This window comes from Aethina tumida, chromosome 2, assembly GCF_024364675.1.
Source record: "Aethina tumida isolate Nest 87 chromosome 2, icAetTumi1.1, whole genome shotgun sequence".
Classification (NCBI taxonomy): Eukaryota; Metazoa; Arthropoda; class Insecta; order Coleoptera; family Nitidulidae; genus Aethina; species Aethina tumida.
Window position 1 is genome coordinate 1,375,187 of NC_065436.1, and position 19,370 is coordinate 1,394,556.

General features: G+C 26.2%; 1 protein-coding gene and 1 long non-coding RNA gene across 5 annotated transcripts in view; both read right to left on the reverse strand.

The window, feature by feature from the left end:
• LOC109602217 (inhibitory POU protein) overlaps positions 1-19,370 on the reverse strand; it is a 50,864-nt gene that overhangs the window by 15,799 nt on the left and 15,695 nt on the right. For 2 of the 4 annotated variants that reach the window (XM_020018544.2, XM_049963460.1), the window contains exon 2: positions 6,670-6,726. The exons of the other annotated variants lie outside the window; for them this stretch is intronic. In XM_020018544.2, coding sequence (XP_019874103.1) covers positions 6,670-6,726 — 57 coding nt within the window. The remainder of the gene's footprint in view (positions 1-6,669; positions 6,727-19,370) is intronic. 4 annotated transcript variants of the gene reach the window in all.
• Positions 12,243-13,068, reverse strand: LOC126264668 (uncharacterized). Its single transcript, XR_007547333.1, has 2 exons — positions 12,526-13,068; positions 12,243-12,477 (listed from the first exon to the last, which is right to left on the reverse strand). It is a non-coding gene; the product is annotated as an uncharacterized LOC126264668 (long non-coding RNA).

Below are 19,370 nucleotides of genomic sequence, written 5' to 3' on the forward strand. Positions count from 1 at the left end.
CACGATCTAAAATTTAAAAATTAAAATGGCTGAGGGGACAATTTAGGGGTTTAAAACCGATTGATAAGCAATTAGGGCCTTAACGAGGTGTAACTTGCTCACTAAATGGTAAATAGGATGCGATGCGTTTATTGTGTGTAACGGAAAGAGCAACCGAATTCCACCCTTGCCAGATCGTCCAACCCCAATTTTTTCCCTCACTTAACATTTTAATGTTGTTAAAAAAATCCTGGATGGGATTTTTATGATTTACTTTAATTGTCGCTACAAATTTTAATGTAATTTAGAGTTTATTTTATAAAAAAAACAGGGTAAATAGGGTAAAAAAATGTTGCCCCACGCAGTGCGACAATGGCAACGCGGTGTTTGGATGGAGGGCTTTCTGCGTGGATGAGCGGACCGGCGGTGGATGGGGAGCACGCGCCTCACTTACAAGTGGTCCGTCATGAATAATAAATTAGTTGTAAGAACTAACTTACGCAGCCCTCCGTTACGCCGCCGCCGCCGCCGCCGCCCCCTCGCGCCGTTTTTATACTTCCGCGGCCCCTTTTCAACGTAGACAGTCGAATTTCGAAATTTTAAGCTTTACATTCGGGCTAATGCTAAGTGTAGGGTTGCCAGCCCGCCCCGCTTTTATACATAATACAACTTTTAACATTCGAATCCCTTCTAGGTTTATACTTATTACCTTTATAAATGTTCCCTTTCTAATGGCGCCAGCTTCTTACGGAAGGTGTTCATTATTGCCCCCCTTAATATTTAAGGCGGCACGAATTAAATTGCCGCTCTAACTCTGAGATATCGCGGACCCCCCGGCCACCCCCAAGTCCCCATGTCTTCTCTTGACTTCTCTTGATTATTACATCATTATGTATTTACTTTCGTTACGACGACCATTGTCAACCCGATCCTTTAAACCCTTTCTTTATTGCTTTGATGTTTAAAGTGGGATGTGTCATATACAACAATATTTTAATTATATCCTTTTAACAGTTATAATTTTTTAAGGCTAACTGAAGCTTCTCCTGTCAGACTTTTATAAGCACAACCATTCTTTACTATTGTAATTTAACAGTTATAGTTTGTTAAAGATAACTAAAGCTTCTGTTGTCAGTCATGATCAACAAAGAATATTTATAAAATTTGAGCTTTACATAAGCACAACAATTCTTTATTAGTTTAACAGTTATAGTTTGTTAAAACTAACTAAAACTTCTGTTGTCAGTCATGATCAACAAAGGATATTTATAAAATTTGTGCTTTACATAAGCACAACAATTCTTTATTAGTTTAACAGTTACAGTTTGTTAAAGATAACTAAAGCTTCTGTTGTCAGTCATGATCAACAAAGAATATTTATAAAATTTGAGCTTTACAAAAGCACAACCATTTTTTATTAGTTTAGTAGTTATATTTTGTTAAAACTAACTAAAGCTTCTGTTGTCAGTCATGATCAACAAAGAATATTTATAAAATTTGAGCTTTACATAAGCACAACAATTCTTTATTAGTTTAACAGTTATAGTTTGTTAAAGATAACTAAAGCTTCTGTTGTCAGTCATGATCAACAAAGGATATTTATAAAATTTGAGCTTTACATAAGCACAAACAGTCTTTATTAGTTTAACAGTTATAGTTTGTTGAAGATAACTAAAGCTTCTGTTGTCAGTCATGATCAACAAAGGATATTTATAAAATTTGAGCTTTACATAAGCACAAACAGTCTTTATTAGTTTAACAGTTATAGTTTGTTAAAGCTAACTAAAGCTTCTGTTGTCAGCCATGATCAACAAAGAATATTTATAAAATTTGAGCTTTACATAAGCACAACAATTCTTTATTAGTTTAACAGTTATAGTTTGTTAAAGATAACTAAAGCTTCTGTTGTCAGTCATGATCAACAAAGGATATTTATAAAATTTGAGCTTTACATAAGCACAACAATTCTTTATTAGTTTAACAGTTATAGTTTGTTAAAACTAACTAAAACTTCTGTTGTCAGTCATGATCAACAAAGAATATTTATAAAATTTGAGCTTTACATAAGCACAACAATTCTTTATTAGTTTAACAGTTATAGTTTGTTAAAGCTTACTAAAGCTTCTGTTGTCAGTCATGATCAACAAAGGATATTTATAAAATTTGAGCTTTACATAAGCACAACAATTCTTTATTAGTTTAACAGTTATAGTTTGTTAAAGATAACTAAAGCTTCTGTTGTCAGTCATGATCAACAAAGAATATTTATAAAATTTGAGCTTTACATAAGCACAAACAGTCTTTATTAGTTTAACAGTTATAGTTTGTTAAAGATAACTAAAGCTTCTGTTGTCAGTCATGATCAACAAAGAATATTTATAAAATTTGAGCTTTACATAAGCACAACAATTCTTTATTAGTTTAACAGTTATAGTTTGTTAAAGATAACTAAAACTTCTGTTGTCAGTCATGATCAACAAAGAATATTTATAAAATTTGAGCTTTACATAAGCACAACAATTCTTTATTAGTTTAACAGTTATAGTTTGTTAAAGCTTACTAAAGCTTCTGTTGTCAGTCATGATCAACAAAGGATATTTATAAAATTTGAGCTTTACATAAGCACAACAATTCTTTATTAGTTTAACAGTTATAGTTTGTTAAAGATAACTAAAGCTTCTGTTGTCAGTCATGATCCAGAAAGGATATTTATAAAATTTGAGCTTTACATAAGCACAAAGAGTCTTTATTAGTTTAACAGTTATAGTTTGTTAAAGATAACTAAAGCTTCTGTTGTCAGTCATGATCAACAAAGGATATTTATAAAATTTTGGCTTAACATAAGCACAACCCAACAACAGTTATAGTTTGTTGAAGCTAATTAAAGACAAGATTAACAAAAACTATTTATGAACATATCTTATATAATTTTAATATTGTATTTATGTTAATATATAATTCAATAAAATGTTGTAAATGTAAAAGTTAGTTTTATTTAGTCAAATTTAAACCGTCGATTGGTGAACGCAGTTAAAATATTAAAAGATGATTACCGGGCACTTATATTAATATTATATCGGTGCGAAAGGCCGTGTAAACGTGTAAATCTTGGCACGGATTAGGTCTCGGCGTCGGCGTCGGCGTCGGCCTCGGCGTCGGCATCGGCAAACCGGGGGACGGCACAGACGCGACACCCGATGCAATATTAAACATTTCATTGGGACGTATTGAGATTTATGGACGGAGATGTATTTTAAAATTTTCAACTGTCCTCCTTTTCGCATCGGTCTGTTCCAGAATCATAATTATGTCGGTGAATTTTTCACGAGTACGGTGCTTTAATGCATATTGGATAAATCGTGGAAAATGTGGGGGTTGCGGTCCTCCAATTTATTTCACACTACAAAAAAATATAAATACTTTATTTTAAAAAATAAGTCGCGACATTTATATCCTAATTAGATAAGTAACAAAAAGAGATTTTTTATATTTTAGTTAGATATAAAATAATTTGTTTATATATGTTTGAATTTTCATATAAAAAATGAAAAAAAAAAAATATTTACTAAACAATTTTAAGTTTAAATGTTGATGTTGTAATTAAGTTTATACATAAATTTGTTAAATTTAAATTTAAAATATTTGGATTATCAAAAATATCTCAATAATATATAAATAATATAATTTAAATAATATATTTAATATATAAATTAGCAATAAATTCTTAATTTTTTTTGTGATTTTAATTTGCATATAAACAAAATAATTAATTAAATTAATTAAATATGTTAATTATTTTTTACTATATTTGAAATATCAAAAAGTTGTTAAAAATTATAAAATATACATAATTAAAGACTCTAAATTGACAATAAATTCTTAAAATTTATAATAATTTACAAATTTTTTTTATTTGTTTTTTATTTCCATATAAACAAAATAAAACTTAAATATATAAAATTTAGTTATTTAAACATTTTAAATTTATGTTTTTTATTAATATTTATATATACAAAATAAGATATTATAATTTTATGGAATATTATCTATAGAAAATTAATACACAATAAAAAATGAATAAAATTTTATTATAAATAATTTTAAATTTGAATATAATTGTAATATAATAAATAAATAAAAATAGACCTACTAAATTTATAAATAATTTATAATAAATATGTTATAGTTAATGTATTATATTAATTTTTTATTTAAAATATTTGGAATATCATAAAATTTGTTAAGAAATAAAAATATTGATAATTAAAGACTCTAAATTGACAATAAATCCTTAATATTAATTTATAATAATTTATATATTTTTTGTGTTTTTTATTTTCATATAAATAAAATAAAACCTAAAATTATAAAATTTAGATATTTAAACATTTTCAATTTATATTTTGTATTAAAATTATTATATACAAAATAAAATATTATAATATTATAGAATATTATCTATAGACAATTAATAAACAATAAAAATGAATAAAATTTTCTTATAATTAATATTAAATTTGAATATAATTCCAAATTTATAAATAATTTATAATAAATATGTTATAATTATTATTATTTATTATATTATTTTTTATTTAAAATATTTGGAATATGAAAGATTTCAAAAATATAGATAATTAAAAACTCTAAATTAACAAATCCTTAACATTTACAATAATTTTTTTATTCCATATAAACAAAATTCCAAATTTTTATTTAAAATATTTGGAATTCCAGAAAGAATTAAAAATTATAAATAAGATTCTAAATCAACTATAAATCCTTAAAAATTATAAAATTTATAATAATTTATAATAATTTTTTCTGTTTTAATTTGTATATAAACAATATGAAACTTAAAAATATAAAATTTAGATATTTTTTAAAGTATATTTTATAATAAAATAATTATATGTAAAATAAAATTTAATAATTTAAAATAATATTAACTATAGAAAATTAATAAACTATAAAAACTGAATATATATTTTTTATATTTAATTTTTAATTAATTAAAATCTATTGAAGTATATAATTATATAAAATTGTTTTATTTTTGTATTTATTATTATAAAAAATATTTTAAATAATTTACTATTATATATCTTATCTTATTAAAAACAAAAAGTATAAAAATTTAAATTAAAATATATAAATAAATTCTAAATAACTCATTAAATTTGTAATAATTTACATAAAAATTATTTATATATTTTTGTTTTTAATTTTTACGTAATTCCAATACATAAACTAATAAATATATTTTTATATTCAATTATTTTTAATTTTTTTAATTAAACATTTAATTTAATCTTCTTTGCCAATTTAAAAATATACGAAGGCAAAAAAATAATAAACAAATTAAATGATTAAAAGGAAAAGGCTAAAATTGGCTCTATTAACTATATAAATCCCCTAAAAAAACAGCAGTTGATTTAAAGGCACCTTTATTGAGTCCTCGAATACCACTTGACCAAATTACCGCAGAGTAACGAGAAGAAGGACAATAAAGAACGGACAAAAGTGGATAAAAAACCGCAGGAAGAAATGAAATGTGACCGGACACGTCCGCGTACCTTCTCCTTGCTATTTGTATAAATAACGTTCGCGGCGAGATCAGAATTAATTGAACTATTACGTCGGCAAGCGGCCCTCGCCCCCGACACAAACTCGCCCGAAACAGATGAAGAGTTATTACCAGAGACAAGTGATAATCGCAGTAATTTCATTGCCGCTCGTTTGTCCCGGAATGGGGAGCCGGGGTAGATTTATCCCGAGTCCGGGCTAATTTAGAGGCGCCCACCCCAATTTGTCTTTTCGGGTGCCCCCCCCCACAACGGTTTTGCTTACAAATTATCTCATTCGGCGCACAAATTATCCGGCATTAGTGGCTTATAAAAAGGTGCGGGAGGTTCCAACTTTTGGTTGTTGAGGCGGTGGTTTTATGGATGTGTGCGAGACGGAAAGTTTCGGGGGTGGGCTTCCTAATCGGCTTTAAAGACAATTATTTTCACATTTGTCGGAAAGTTTTAACCACTGTTCGTTTTATGGGACGTAACTTTAACTTCTTTTAAATTGAAATAAAACATTTTTTTTCAATTTTAATCACTCTCAGAATAAGGGGGACAACAAAATATTTTTTTTATTGTGTGATAAAAAATATAGAATTAATTGAAGATATTTTTACCAAACATTTTTGTGTAAAAGAGGGATCCTGGTCAAGGTCGATGGTAACAAGTTTGAATGGACTATAGGATCACAAATTATTGGGACCTAAATGAGGCACTAAAACATATAATTATTTATAAATTCAATAATAAAGCCATTAATAAACAAAGTAATTTATTAAATTTAATAACAATTTACTTAAAAAAAATAATTAGTTTGACTCAATTTGACAGTTTTAACTAAACCGGCGCATCCACCATAATTTTGAGTAAAATGAATACGAATCAATTTTGTTTATTTAGTACATAATTCACCACAATTCTCCGTTATGTCCGCATTAATTCAATTTCGCTTTCGTTCGTTCTGCATTATTAAAAATTCCATATCGTACACGTATGTTTATTATGCCGTTTATGTGGGACGAAACGAATTCGAAGATAATTTCGTAGGTCGTGTTAAATAAAAGGGGGGAAAATGGAAAGAGAGAAAGAAAGAGAGTAATGATTATAGATTGGTACTTACGTTGTGTCTTGGGGACCAGGAATTACACATTATTGAGGCGTCTTCTAATATTCTCGTCTGAAATATGAAAACGATAATTAAAGGGGACGCTAAATACACTCGATTAATTAATTATTTTACTTGTAAAATTTAATTAATTAATAATTGTAATATTGTAAATATTTAAAATTAAAACTATTTCCAATTTTAAGAACTCTGCTAAATGATAATTGTTTGTAAAACTGTCAAATCAAGTTATTAATTAACTAATGAATTTATACTTCTAAAATTAATTTTTTAATTAGTAACTGAAAACTGTCAAACACTTAAAGTTGAACTGTCAAATTAAATGTTAATTAATAATATTTTAATCAATAGTGATAATTAATAATAGTAAAACCATAAAATTAAATCAAATTTTACAATATAATAAAGAAAATTAAAGTTTGTCTTTTTAAAGCTTTTATTTTTTATTAAAATTTAATTATTAAATAAAAAATGTTCGAAAATATATTATTTTAATTCTTAAAAAGTCAAATTAGGTATCAATTAATAATAATTTTAATCAATAATTATAATTAATAATTGCAAAATTGTCAGAATTAAATCAAATTAATAGTCAAACTATGTAAAATGAAGATATAAAAACTGGACTTTATTTTTTAAAGCTTTATTACAGATATTATATATAAAATTATTGAAATTATATATAACTTTCTATTAAAACTTAATTATTAAAATATAAATTTTATGAAAATATATTAAAAACCATTTTATTTAACAGCTAAAAAGTTAAACTGTTAAATTAAGTGTTAATTAATATTAATTTTAATCAATAATTATAATAAATAATTGTAAAAATGTCGAATTAAATCAAATTAATAGACCAATTATACAGTATAAAGATATAAAAAGTGGAATTTATCTTTTTAAAGCTTTTATTACAGACATTCTATATGAAATTTTTGTAATTTTAAATAATTTTCTATTAAAATTTAGTTATTGAATAAAAATTTTATAAAAATGTATTATAAACCATTTTATTTAGCTGCTAAAAGTTAAACTGTCAAATTAACTGTTAATTAATATTAATTTTATTCAATAATTATAAAAAATAATTGTAAAAATGTCGAATTAAATCAAATTAATAGTCCAATTATACAGTATAAAGATATAAAAAGTGGAGTTTATCTTTTTAAAGCTTTTATTACAGATCTTATAAATAAAATTTTTGAATTTTTAAATAATTTTCTATAAAAATTTAGTTATTAGATAAAAATTTTATGAAAATATATTAAAAATCATTTTATTTAGCTGCTAAAAGTTAAACTGTCAAATTAAGTGTTAATTATTATTAATTTTAAACAATAATTTTAATAAATAATTGCAAAAATGTCAAATTAAGTCAAATTAATAGTCCAATTATACAATATAAAGATATAAAAAGTGGAGTTTATCTTTTTAAAGCTTTTATTACAGACATTCTATATGAAATTTTTGTAATTTTAAATAATTTTCTATTAAAATTTAGTTATTGAATAAAAATTTTATGAAAATATATTAAAAACCATTTTATTTAGCTACTAAAAGTTAAGCTGTCAAATTAAGTGTTAATTATTATCAATATTAATCAATAATTATAATAAATAATTATAAAAATGTCGAATTAAATCAAATTAATAGACCAATTATACAGTATAAAGATATAAAAAGTGGAGTTTATTTTTTTAAAGCTTTTATTACAGATCTTATAAATAAAATTATTGAAATTTTAAATAATTTTCTATGAAAATTTAGTTAATATATAAAAATTTTATGATAATATATTAAAAATCATTTTGTTAACAGCTAAAAAGTTAAACTGTCAAATTAAATATTAATTAATATTAATTTTAATCAATAATTTTAATAAATAATTTAAAACTGTCAAATTAAATCTAATAAATAATAAAATTATACTTTATTACATAAATTATACATAAAATTTTTGGAATAAATAAAAATTATAAATATTAGACAAAAATTTATACTAAAAACACGTTATTTATTAGTAAAACTTTCATATTCAGTCATTTAATTTGTAATAACTAAATTACACAATTTAAAAATATAATAGAAGTATAATTTTATTTTTTTTCAAAGTTTCTCATAGATATTGATTATTGATTATTATATATTTTTATATATAATCATATAATTCATCCAACAGTCTAATTAAACTTAATATTTTTAATGAAACTAATTTACATACAGTAAAATCTTTTTAATTTAACTATTTTTAGTTAGGAATTATAAGTACCTAATTTTAATTATTAATTATAAATTAAAAGAGAAAATATTCAGTAATTAACATATAATTATTACTTGTAAAATTGTAATACAAAATAAATATACAAATGTTTATATTAATTAATTTATTATCAAATTTGTTGTAATTAAATTATGCAGCATTCTTAATAGTTTATAAGAATAATTGTTGGGAAGCACGATAGTAATAACAATTTGTTAGAATGATTTGAGTTAATAGTTATTATCCACCCTAAATAGATTACAAAACCAACAAATCGGCAAAGATATCTAACTATTGATTGTGAGGGAGCACTCCGGCTTAATTAATCCGCAATAATAATAAAATAAATGTCAGTCTTGTTATTCAGCAATATTCGGATAGATTGGAAATGGGTCAGTTACCCTCACCCTTGCGCAACACCCCACAAAACCACATTCATTTACGTCAACTCCTCAAATTCATCACTTACAAAGGAGGAACTACATTCATTTCTTTTTTCATAATTTTATTTAAAGTCTCAAACTTAAGTTTATTGTATTTTTGTTGTTGTTAACATGAAAGTGTAAAGAATTAGACACCGTGTCATTCAAACAGACAGGCACAATTTAAACAGCAATCGTCCAACAAAGAAACTGAACAAACACACCACTCGAACTTAATTAATCCGCAACGATAATAAAATAAGTGTCGCCGGCGTTATTCGGCGTGTACGAAAGGGGTGCACCGCCCCACCGGTGCTTACGCAACGGCGCACGAAACGTCGTCGGGACGCGTGTGCCCGACCCCACGGCCCAAAAACGGGCGAGACTGCATCGGAAATTAGGAGCACGTGTCCCGGACACTTGTCCTAATCGCTATATTAAATTAACCACTTTTCCGAATGATGAATTATTTTCTGGTTTGACGGATATACGGTGTGTGCGGTGTGCTTGGGAAGTGCATGCAATAAAACCGATTTCCCACTTGGCTTCCACACTGGGCTGCTAATTGTCTGACGTGAGAACGTCGATTGTTGGGGGGATGATTGCTCAATTTTGTTTTTTATCACTTTTAATTTTTTGGCCCTGTTGCTTTTTGTTTGATTGGTACTTGAGGGCTTCTTTTTGCACCCTTAAGGACGAAAGGTTTTGGTGACAATATTTAATTTAATAGAGGATCAATTATGGGCTTAAGAGAGGCAGGAATTCCATATGGAAATTATGGATGAACTGTGACAGACAATGCTTCTTCTCACAAAACATCTCAGTCAATGATTGGAGTCGTACAGGGAAAAGCAGGTTTGGAATATGGCATAGACTCATCTCCAGTGATCAGTCCAGACTTTGTTTGGCCACACATAATGGTCAGAAAGTATCACGGAAGAAGGGAAATCCACTGTGCAAGTCAGTGCTTCCTCTCACAAAACACCTTTATCAATTATTAGAGTGATATAGGAAACAACAGGTTTGGGATATGGTATGGAGTCGTCTTCAGTGATCAGTCCAGACTTTGTTTGGCTATAATTAATGGAGAAGAAGGTGAAACCCACTGCAGAAGTTTGTGTTTCCTCTCACAAAACATCTTTGTCAGTAATTGGAAAAGTATAGGGAGCAACAGGTTTGATCTTTAGTGATGAATCCAGACTTTGTTTGGCCATACTTAATAGTCAGAAAGTATCACAGAAGAAGGGAAATCCACTGAGCAAGTTTGTGCTTCCTCTCACAAAACTTATTCATCAATTATTAGGGTGGTATAGAGAGCAACAGGTTTGGAATATGGTATGGAGTCACCTTCAGTAATGAGTCCAGACTTTGATTGGCCATACTTAATAGTCAGAAGGTACCACAGAAGAAGAGAAATCCACTGTGCAAGTCTATGCTTCCTCTCACACACATCTTGGATTAGAGTGGTGTAGAGTCAACAGGTTTATGATGTGGCTTAGAAGAGTCTTCAGTGATGTCCAGACACTACTTCTGTATAATATGTAATTATGGGATATTTATGTTTGAATATTTAAATAGCCCACCAAATAATAATGATGACGTAATAGGTCTGTAATAATAGTGAGGTTACTTTACGTTGTTGCCACTTTTCCTTAATTAATATAACTAAACTGAACTATTTCTAACTTGGTAAAGTTCATCCAAGTTTACATCTAATAACCAAGAATAAATCAACATAATGAATACTGTGTGGTAATTAAAGTAATTATACGAATCCTGTTAAATATCTATGGATGGTTGAAATTACGTAATTACTAAGCAGCAGTTTTTCGTGTTGGCTCAGAAAGCGAACATGGAAGAAATTATAAATTCCCTCAGAACTATTTACCAGTCGACTTTTCGTATTGATGTATTTGAATGAATGTCACTATTGATTTATTACGGTTGTCTATCCACAAATCAAACTGGAACGAAACGGGAACGGGGTGTTGTACACTCCTAGGTAAAATCGTCGGTTGTTTAATTTAGATTTTAATCAGGATTCTTTAAATAATATTTCTGTTACTATTTTTATATCTGTGAATGGAAAAAATTGAAATGAAACAAATTAATATTAATACTTATTTACTTTAATTATATTCATGAATTAATATTAACATTATTTTAATAACAAATTCTAATGTGAAATGTGAAATATGTATTTAATAATCTTGTTTGTGAGTGAATAATAAAAACAAGAAGGGAAAAATGTGAAATAATTTTTAATAAAGAAGAGGAATATTGAAATTTATTACAATTTAATTTAAATAGACATTTCGTCATTTTTAATTATTTAATTATTTTCCTAGTAAATTAATATTTAATTACTTCGTCTGTAAATTAATAAAAAATGAGATGAGAAAATTGAAATATTATAAATAATAAAATATGTTATCATTTTTTATTCTTTAATTAGTTTTATGACAAGTATGAAATAGACATAAAATTTATTTATTAAAGAATAACAAATATGTAGATTAATTATAAACAAAAAATAAATAATGTAATTTGATTTAAGTGATATATTTTGTTATTTTTTAACATTGTAAATTTGGAATAAATATTTAATAATATTGTTTGTGAACTAATAAAAAACCACAGACTTTTATTTTAAATTGTTTTAATAATTTTTTCAGTGTACAAGTTCTAGTTTTTATTTTACTTTCTTGTTAACAGTGTAGATTGTAGGGAATGATCTTAATAGTTTAAGTTGGTAGAACTGATAAAAATAAAATGGCGGGACCGTACGTGTAACGAAAGTGTCTAAGTTAATGTTGTTGTTTTTTCTAAAGAAACCTTCAATATCTGCCAAAAACAACTCTTACAAAATGATAAAACTAATAAACGTAATAACTTTTTATTTTAAATTGTTTTAATAATTTTTTCAGTTTACAGTTTTGTTTTTATCTTACTTTCTTGTTAACAGTGTAAGGAGCTTGTAGGGAATGATCTTAATAACTATGTTTAAGTTGGTGGAACTGATAAAAATAAAATGGCGCAACTGAGCGTGTAACGAAAGTGTCTAAGTTAATGTTGTTTTTTCTTAAGGAGCCCTCAATGTCCACCAAAAAACCACCCCTACAAATAAATTAATGATCAAATGCCAACAAACAGGTAACAATTCACCTTTTAGCACAGTTTACGTTTTATTCATTTCAGCTTTGGCAAATACCAACCTGCCAAAATAAAATTCGCGACTAAAAATAGCCGAAAAAAATCCACAAAACAAAACAGAGCGAAAAGAGGGAATTCGGTTTTTCCGGCGCAAGAATAGAGTACGCGGCGGGCGAAATCAGTGATACAGTAAAGCTGTGCGGGGCCCGTGGCGGGCGCCGCCCCCGTCACGGCGCGGACCAATCGAGCGGCGGGCCCTATCGATCCGTACGTCACTTCCTCACCCACCGCGGCCGCCATTTTACCCCCACCCGCCACCACCGTGCCACGGACACGCTCTCGTACAGTAGAGACGAAAATGCGGGGCTGCGAAACGCGGACAATGCACGGTGTGTGGCGGATATGCGGATGTGGGATACGGATACTGTTGCTGCCGGCTTCTGCTACTGTTTTTTGGGGGTATCTTTTATTTTTTTTTATTTCCGGCTTTGGGTTTTGGGGGGTTTCAGGTGTGCCAACACAATTACAGTTACAATATAAAAAAACTAAACAAAATGTATAAATAATTTATATAATACATAAACAAATAAATATAATCCTCGACAAAGTATAGTTAGGTTAAATTTATCGATAATAACTAATATAATAACCGTATTATTAACTTAATACGTGTATTAGAATTGGTCGCCATGAATAATTTATAATCAACCAATAAAGTTTGGTGTACAACTAATTTCCATACGATTTGTAAAAAGGACAAATTATCGGTTTCGAACACTATTTAAAATTTACGATGTGTATTTGTACACGAAATTGTTGAACATACCACAATAATTATTTATCATCAGTAAGATTTTTAATTTATTTATTAGATACCAGATTTTATTTATAACTGAAATTTTATTAATTCCATGTTTTTCTAAAACACAATAAAATAATTAATAAATAATAAATATTTATTATTTAAATTGAGTTTTTTTAACTTACTAACCTAACTTCACCTAACCTAACCTAACATAACCTAGAAATCTAACTTAACATAATAGAAAATATACCCAAAGAAATATTGAATTAATTAAAAATAATTAAGTAAATGAGACCAGTAATAAATTTTTATGTGAATAAAATACGTAAATTTAAATAATATTTCTAGAAAATTATTAAAAAACTAATAAAAACTATAAATTTTTCATTTAAATATAATTATTTGATACAGTTTTATTTTTTATTCCCTTTTATCTATGACTATTAAATTTTTATTTCATATTTTCATAAAATATAATCAAATAAATTAAAATGAATGAATATTTATTATTCATATAAACTTAAATAATATTTTATTCTCCATTTTCTATATTTTTTCTTTTGTTACTTATTAACAAACATAAATAATGAATATTTCTTTCATAATTTCAGGAAAATTAATAAAAATCATTTATCATTTAAATAAATAAATATTTAAGGCATCTTTTATTACCAATTTTTCATTTTTATTCATTCTTAAACAAGATTATTAAATTTTCATTTCACATTTCGAAGAAAATAATGAAAACTGACAAAATATTTTCACACTTTCATAAAAAAATAATGTAGTAAATTCAAATGAATAAATATTTGTTATTCAAATAAAATTAAATATTATTTTACTCTCCATTTTATATATTTTCTTCTGTTATTTGTTCACAAACGTAAATAATGAATATTTCTGTCATCGATTCAAGAAAATTAATAAAAAATTGAAATAATGTATGTTTTCATTCAAATATAATTATTTAAGGCATTCTTTATTACCTCTTTTTCATATCTATTCATTCATAAATAAAACTATTCAATTTTCATTTCATATTTCGAATATAATAATTAAAAATATTCATAATTTCATAAAAAAATAATGGAATAAATTCAAATTAATAAATATTTGTTATCCAAATAAAATTAAATATTATTTTACTGTCAATTTTCTATATGTTTTCTTCTGTTATTTATTAAACAAATGTAAATAATAATTATTTCTCTCATATATTCAAGAAAATTAATAAAAAAATTGAAATAATGGATGTTTTCATCTAAATATAATTATTTAAAACATTTTTTATTACCTCTTTTTCATTTTTATACATTCATAAACAAGACTATTAAATTTTCATTTTATATTTAGAAGAAAATAATTAAAAATGACAAAATATATTCATACTTTCATAAAAAAAGAGTGTATTAAATTCAAATGAATAAATATTTGTTATTCAAATAAAAATGAATATTATTTTACTCCCCATTTTCTATATTTTTTCTATTATTACCTATTCTCAAACATAAATAATGAATAATTCTTTCATAATTTCAAGAAAATTAATAAAATATATAACAAACCTAAATAAATATTGAATATTTATTTTATTACTTAATAAAATATAAATGAAAGTAAAATACATTTTCTGTGATTCCCCCAAAATATTTATACAAAATTGATAAAAGTCCATATTAAGTGAATATTAAAGAGGGCTTAACTAATAGTGATTAGTCGAATTAACAGTCTGTACATGTGTGGGTCAGTTCCGTGCAATTAAGGCTTATTATTTTTAAATATGGAGTCATTGCACTAATGCAAACCGATTACTTAAAGCGAAACACATGAATATTCATTCGGACATAAATATCATATGATTGTGTCTACGACCAGTTTGTGTATAGTATTATTGTTCCAGATTTATTATGAATTTTCTATGACAAGATGTTTCGATAATAGTGATTAATAAATCTCATGAAGCAGTGGGAGTAGTTTTAGTTTTGAGTGCAGACAATTTTTAATCGTTGTCACGAGAGTGCCATCATAAAATTGAAAAAAATGGTGCAATTAAATATTCATAAAGTCATTAATAGTTCACACCTATGAAATAATAATGTTACGACAAAAATCAAATATACACACACACACAACACAAATAACAGCAAATAAATGATAATAAAACAAAAAACAACAAACATACATTGATTTACTATACCTTAAAGTCATATATCGACGGGTCAATTTTATTCGAGTCCTGTAATACAATAAATAATTAAAATGAGGATTAGAATAAAATTACTCGTACACAAAACAACCAAAATTAATTTTCAATGTTAATTTTCATATTTGTTTAATTCTAGTTATGTTATTTATCCAATTTATTACTTATTTCTTATTCATATTTCAAGAAAATGACAAAATATTTTCATATTTTCATTAAAAATAAGGAAATAAATTAAAATTAATAAATATTTATTATTAAAATATATTTAAATACTATTTTATTATTCATTTCTGCCTTTTTTTTCATCTTTTACTTATTCACAAATGTAAATTTTGAATATTTCTTTTATAAATTCAGGAGTATTAATAAAAAATTAAAAACAACAAAACTTCTCGTTCAAATAAAGTTATATAATATATTTTATTTACTTTTTGTTTTCGTCATTTTGGTTTTAATTCATTCACAGTTGAGGCAATTGAATTTTCAATTCATATTTCAGGAAAAGAAACTGAAAATGGCAAAATATTTTCATTTTTTCATAAAAAATAAGGGAATAAATTAAAATGAATAAATATTTATTATTAAAACATATTTAAATACTATTTTACTGTTCACTTCTTCCTTTTTTTCCTCTTTTTTTTATTCACAAATGTAAATTTTGAATATTTCTTTTATAATTTCGGCAGTATTAATAAAAAATTAAAAACAACAAAACTTCTCGTTCAAATAAAGTTATATAATATATTTTCTTTACTTTTTGTTTTCGTCATTTTAGTTTTAATTCATTCACAGTTGAGGCAATTGAATTTCCAATTCATATTTCAGGAAATGAAACTGAAAAATGGCAAAATATTTTCATAAAAAATTAATTTTAAATTAAATTAATTAAATTACTATTTATTTCTTCTCTTTTTTCCTTTTTTATATATTAAACATCTTAAAACAAAATTTAAATTATACTCATATTCTTAACACAGTTTAGTTAGAAAAAATTGTGAGATAAATTAGAAAACGTTGAGACGAAAATTCGTTCCTCTTATTAAATAAAAGCCAACTCGTTGATTCTGTGTACACATTCGAAGATCTCGACGAGAGAAAGGCGAACCCGCACATCATTTATTTATGAGTTTCCCTTTTCCCGCTGAACCGGTCCCGATTTTCCAGGTTTTCCGCACGTGTCCGAATCGATAATCGTCGCGATTAATTATACAGAACGCGAAATTATGTTTTTCAACCCCGCGAGTCGGATTTATGTTCGTACAGTCGGCGGCGAAGTGGATGAAGATGTGGAGGACGGGGATGAAGGGTGGAGGATAATTTGATTGCGGTACAATCAGGCTAAACGTGAACTAGAGATAACGATGAACGAAAATGTTTTAACTAACCCGATTTGGGTTAACCCAATATTGGAGGGGTGGAAAAGTAAAGAGTGCTCAAAGATTTAATAAAATCATAATAAAAATAATCATTTTTAGGGTTTATTCCCGAAAATTATATTATTATAAATAATTATCTAGCAAAAAAAATTAATAACACGGATCAATTAGGGTAAAATCAACCCCAAATCGTCTAAACGGTGAAACTGTCACACATTTTTCTCGTTCACTTTTCCAATGTTGCTGCAGAACAAAAAATTTAACCGGGAGAGGAGGATTCTAAATTTGGTAGGTCGCCTTTTTAGGGTTAGATGTGGGATTGTCCGGGGACGAAATTGGACAGGAGACGAGGGTTTGAAGGTGTATGCTAATTCCGCCCGACAACTTGATATCGGGGTCGGATTTCCGACTGTGAAATTCGCCGTTTTATAGTCCACCCTGTCGAAAATAATTAACGCAATTTCTATATTTTTCTTTTGAATTATATTTTGTGTCGCCTAAATTTACTGTTTAATATTTTTTGCAAGTAATTTTAACAATAAAACTGATTTTAATATTTTTTATTATAGTAAAAATAATTGAAGAAAATTATCTAATTTATATTAAGGCAGAAATAATTTTAGAAAATTATAATTTATGGACTTAATGCTAAATTTTTCTCCTTCTTCAATTAGGCATTTTAAAAATAATCCTAAAAAATATTTACAACAAGACTAAATTCATAAAATATGAGAAAAATAGTTTAAAAATTTTCTACTTTTAAAATATTTAAATATTTATATAAGAAATTCTAATAAATATATTAAATTATTTACATTGTTGTGTATAATCATAAAAATTAAATTATTTAATTTATTTAGTATTTATTTTTATGTAAATTTGATTGTATATAAAAACTGGTTGAAATAAATTTAAACAACAATAATTTACTGAAAAATTATAGTTAAATACTTTAGAAGTGAATTAAATCATTCATAAGCTTTTCAAATCATTTGAAATATATTCGAGGTTGATTATAAATTGATATCACTCATAATCGATTCAAACAGAATGATCTTACAGTTGAAATCTGAATAATAGAATAATATTTTATTAAAAAACAATAGTTAATTGCCTTAAAAGTGAGTCAAATCATTTATAATCCTTTCGAGTTTTCGATTATAAAGTGATATCACTCATAATCGTTAAAAATCAACTGATATCTTGGTTGAAATACATTTAAACAACAATAATTTACTGAAAAATTATAGTTAAATACTTTAGAAGTGAATGAAATCATTCATAAGCTTTTCAAATTGTTTGAAATATGTTCGAGGTTTATTATAAATTGATGTCACTCATAATCGATTCAAACAGAATGATCTTACAGTTGAAATCTGAATAATAGAATAATATTTTATTGAAAAACAACAGTTAATTGCCTTAAAAGTGAGTCAAATCATTAATAATCCTTTCGAGTTGTCGATTATAAAGTGATATCACTCATAATTGTTAAAAATCAACTGATATCTTAGTTGAAATATATTTAAACAACAATAATTTACTGAAAAATTATAGTTAAATACTTTAGAAGTGTATGAAATCATTCATAAGCTTTTCAAATCGTTTGAAATGTATTCGTGGTTGATTATAAATTGATATCACTCAGAATCGATTCAAACAGAATGATTTTACAGTTGAAATCTGAATAATAGAATAATATTTTATTGAAAAACAACAGTTAATTGCCTTAAAAGTGAGTCAAATCATTAATAATCCTTTCGAGTTGTCGATTATAAAGTGATATCACACATAATCGTTAAAAATTTTGGGTGAAATACATTTAAATAACAAAAATATACTCAAAGTGAATCATATCATTCATGAGCTTTTCAAAGAAGTACAGAATTATTTTAAAAATTATTGAATTAGTTAAGTAAGCAACTGTCCTGTAACCTACTTGTAGTAAAAATCAATTATGAACCAAAGCCATGTGTTCGTATTCCACGTTTTCAGTGTGGCCGAACATAAAACATAAAAATAAAAAAACGTGGAAAAGTGGAAAATTGTCATCTCACGACAGTACGCCAATTAATAACAGGTTAGTGATACGAGTGAAAGGCGTGGGAAACGTGGAAGTGCCGTCACCTGATTATACGTCACTTAACCCCTCGTTCCATGTTAATATTATTTATGTCCATTCATTACGTAGTTGGACCTCACGAAATTTCATCGGTTCACTTTTTCCCAATACGGGGGAAAATCCATATTGCCGGACAGGTAAATACCGGTTGTATTTTAATGACATACCATCGGCCACAATGGACGGCAATGTCCACTCGGCGTGTTTGTAGGATGTTGGCGGGATGTTGGCCCGAGTCGAGGAATCGATAGGCGGGACAAACAATCACTGTTTCTGTCGGAAGTTACGTTCAAGGAAGTTGCAGCAACTGGTTCTTAAAACTTGTGCAAGTACAGAACTGCAGACTTC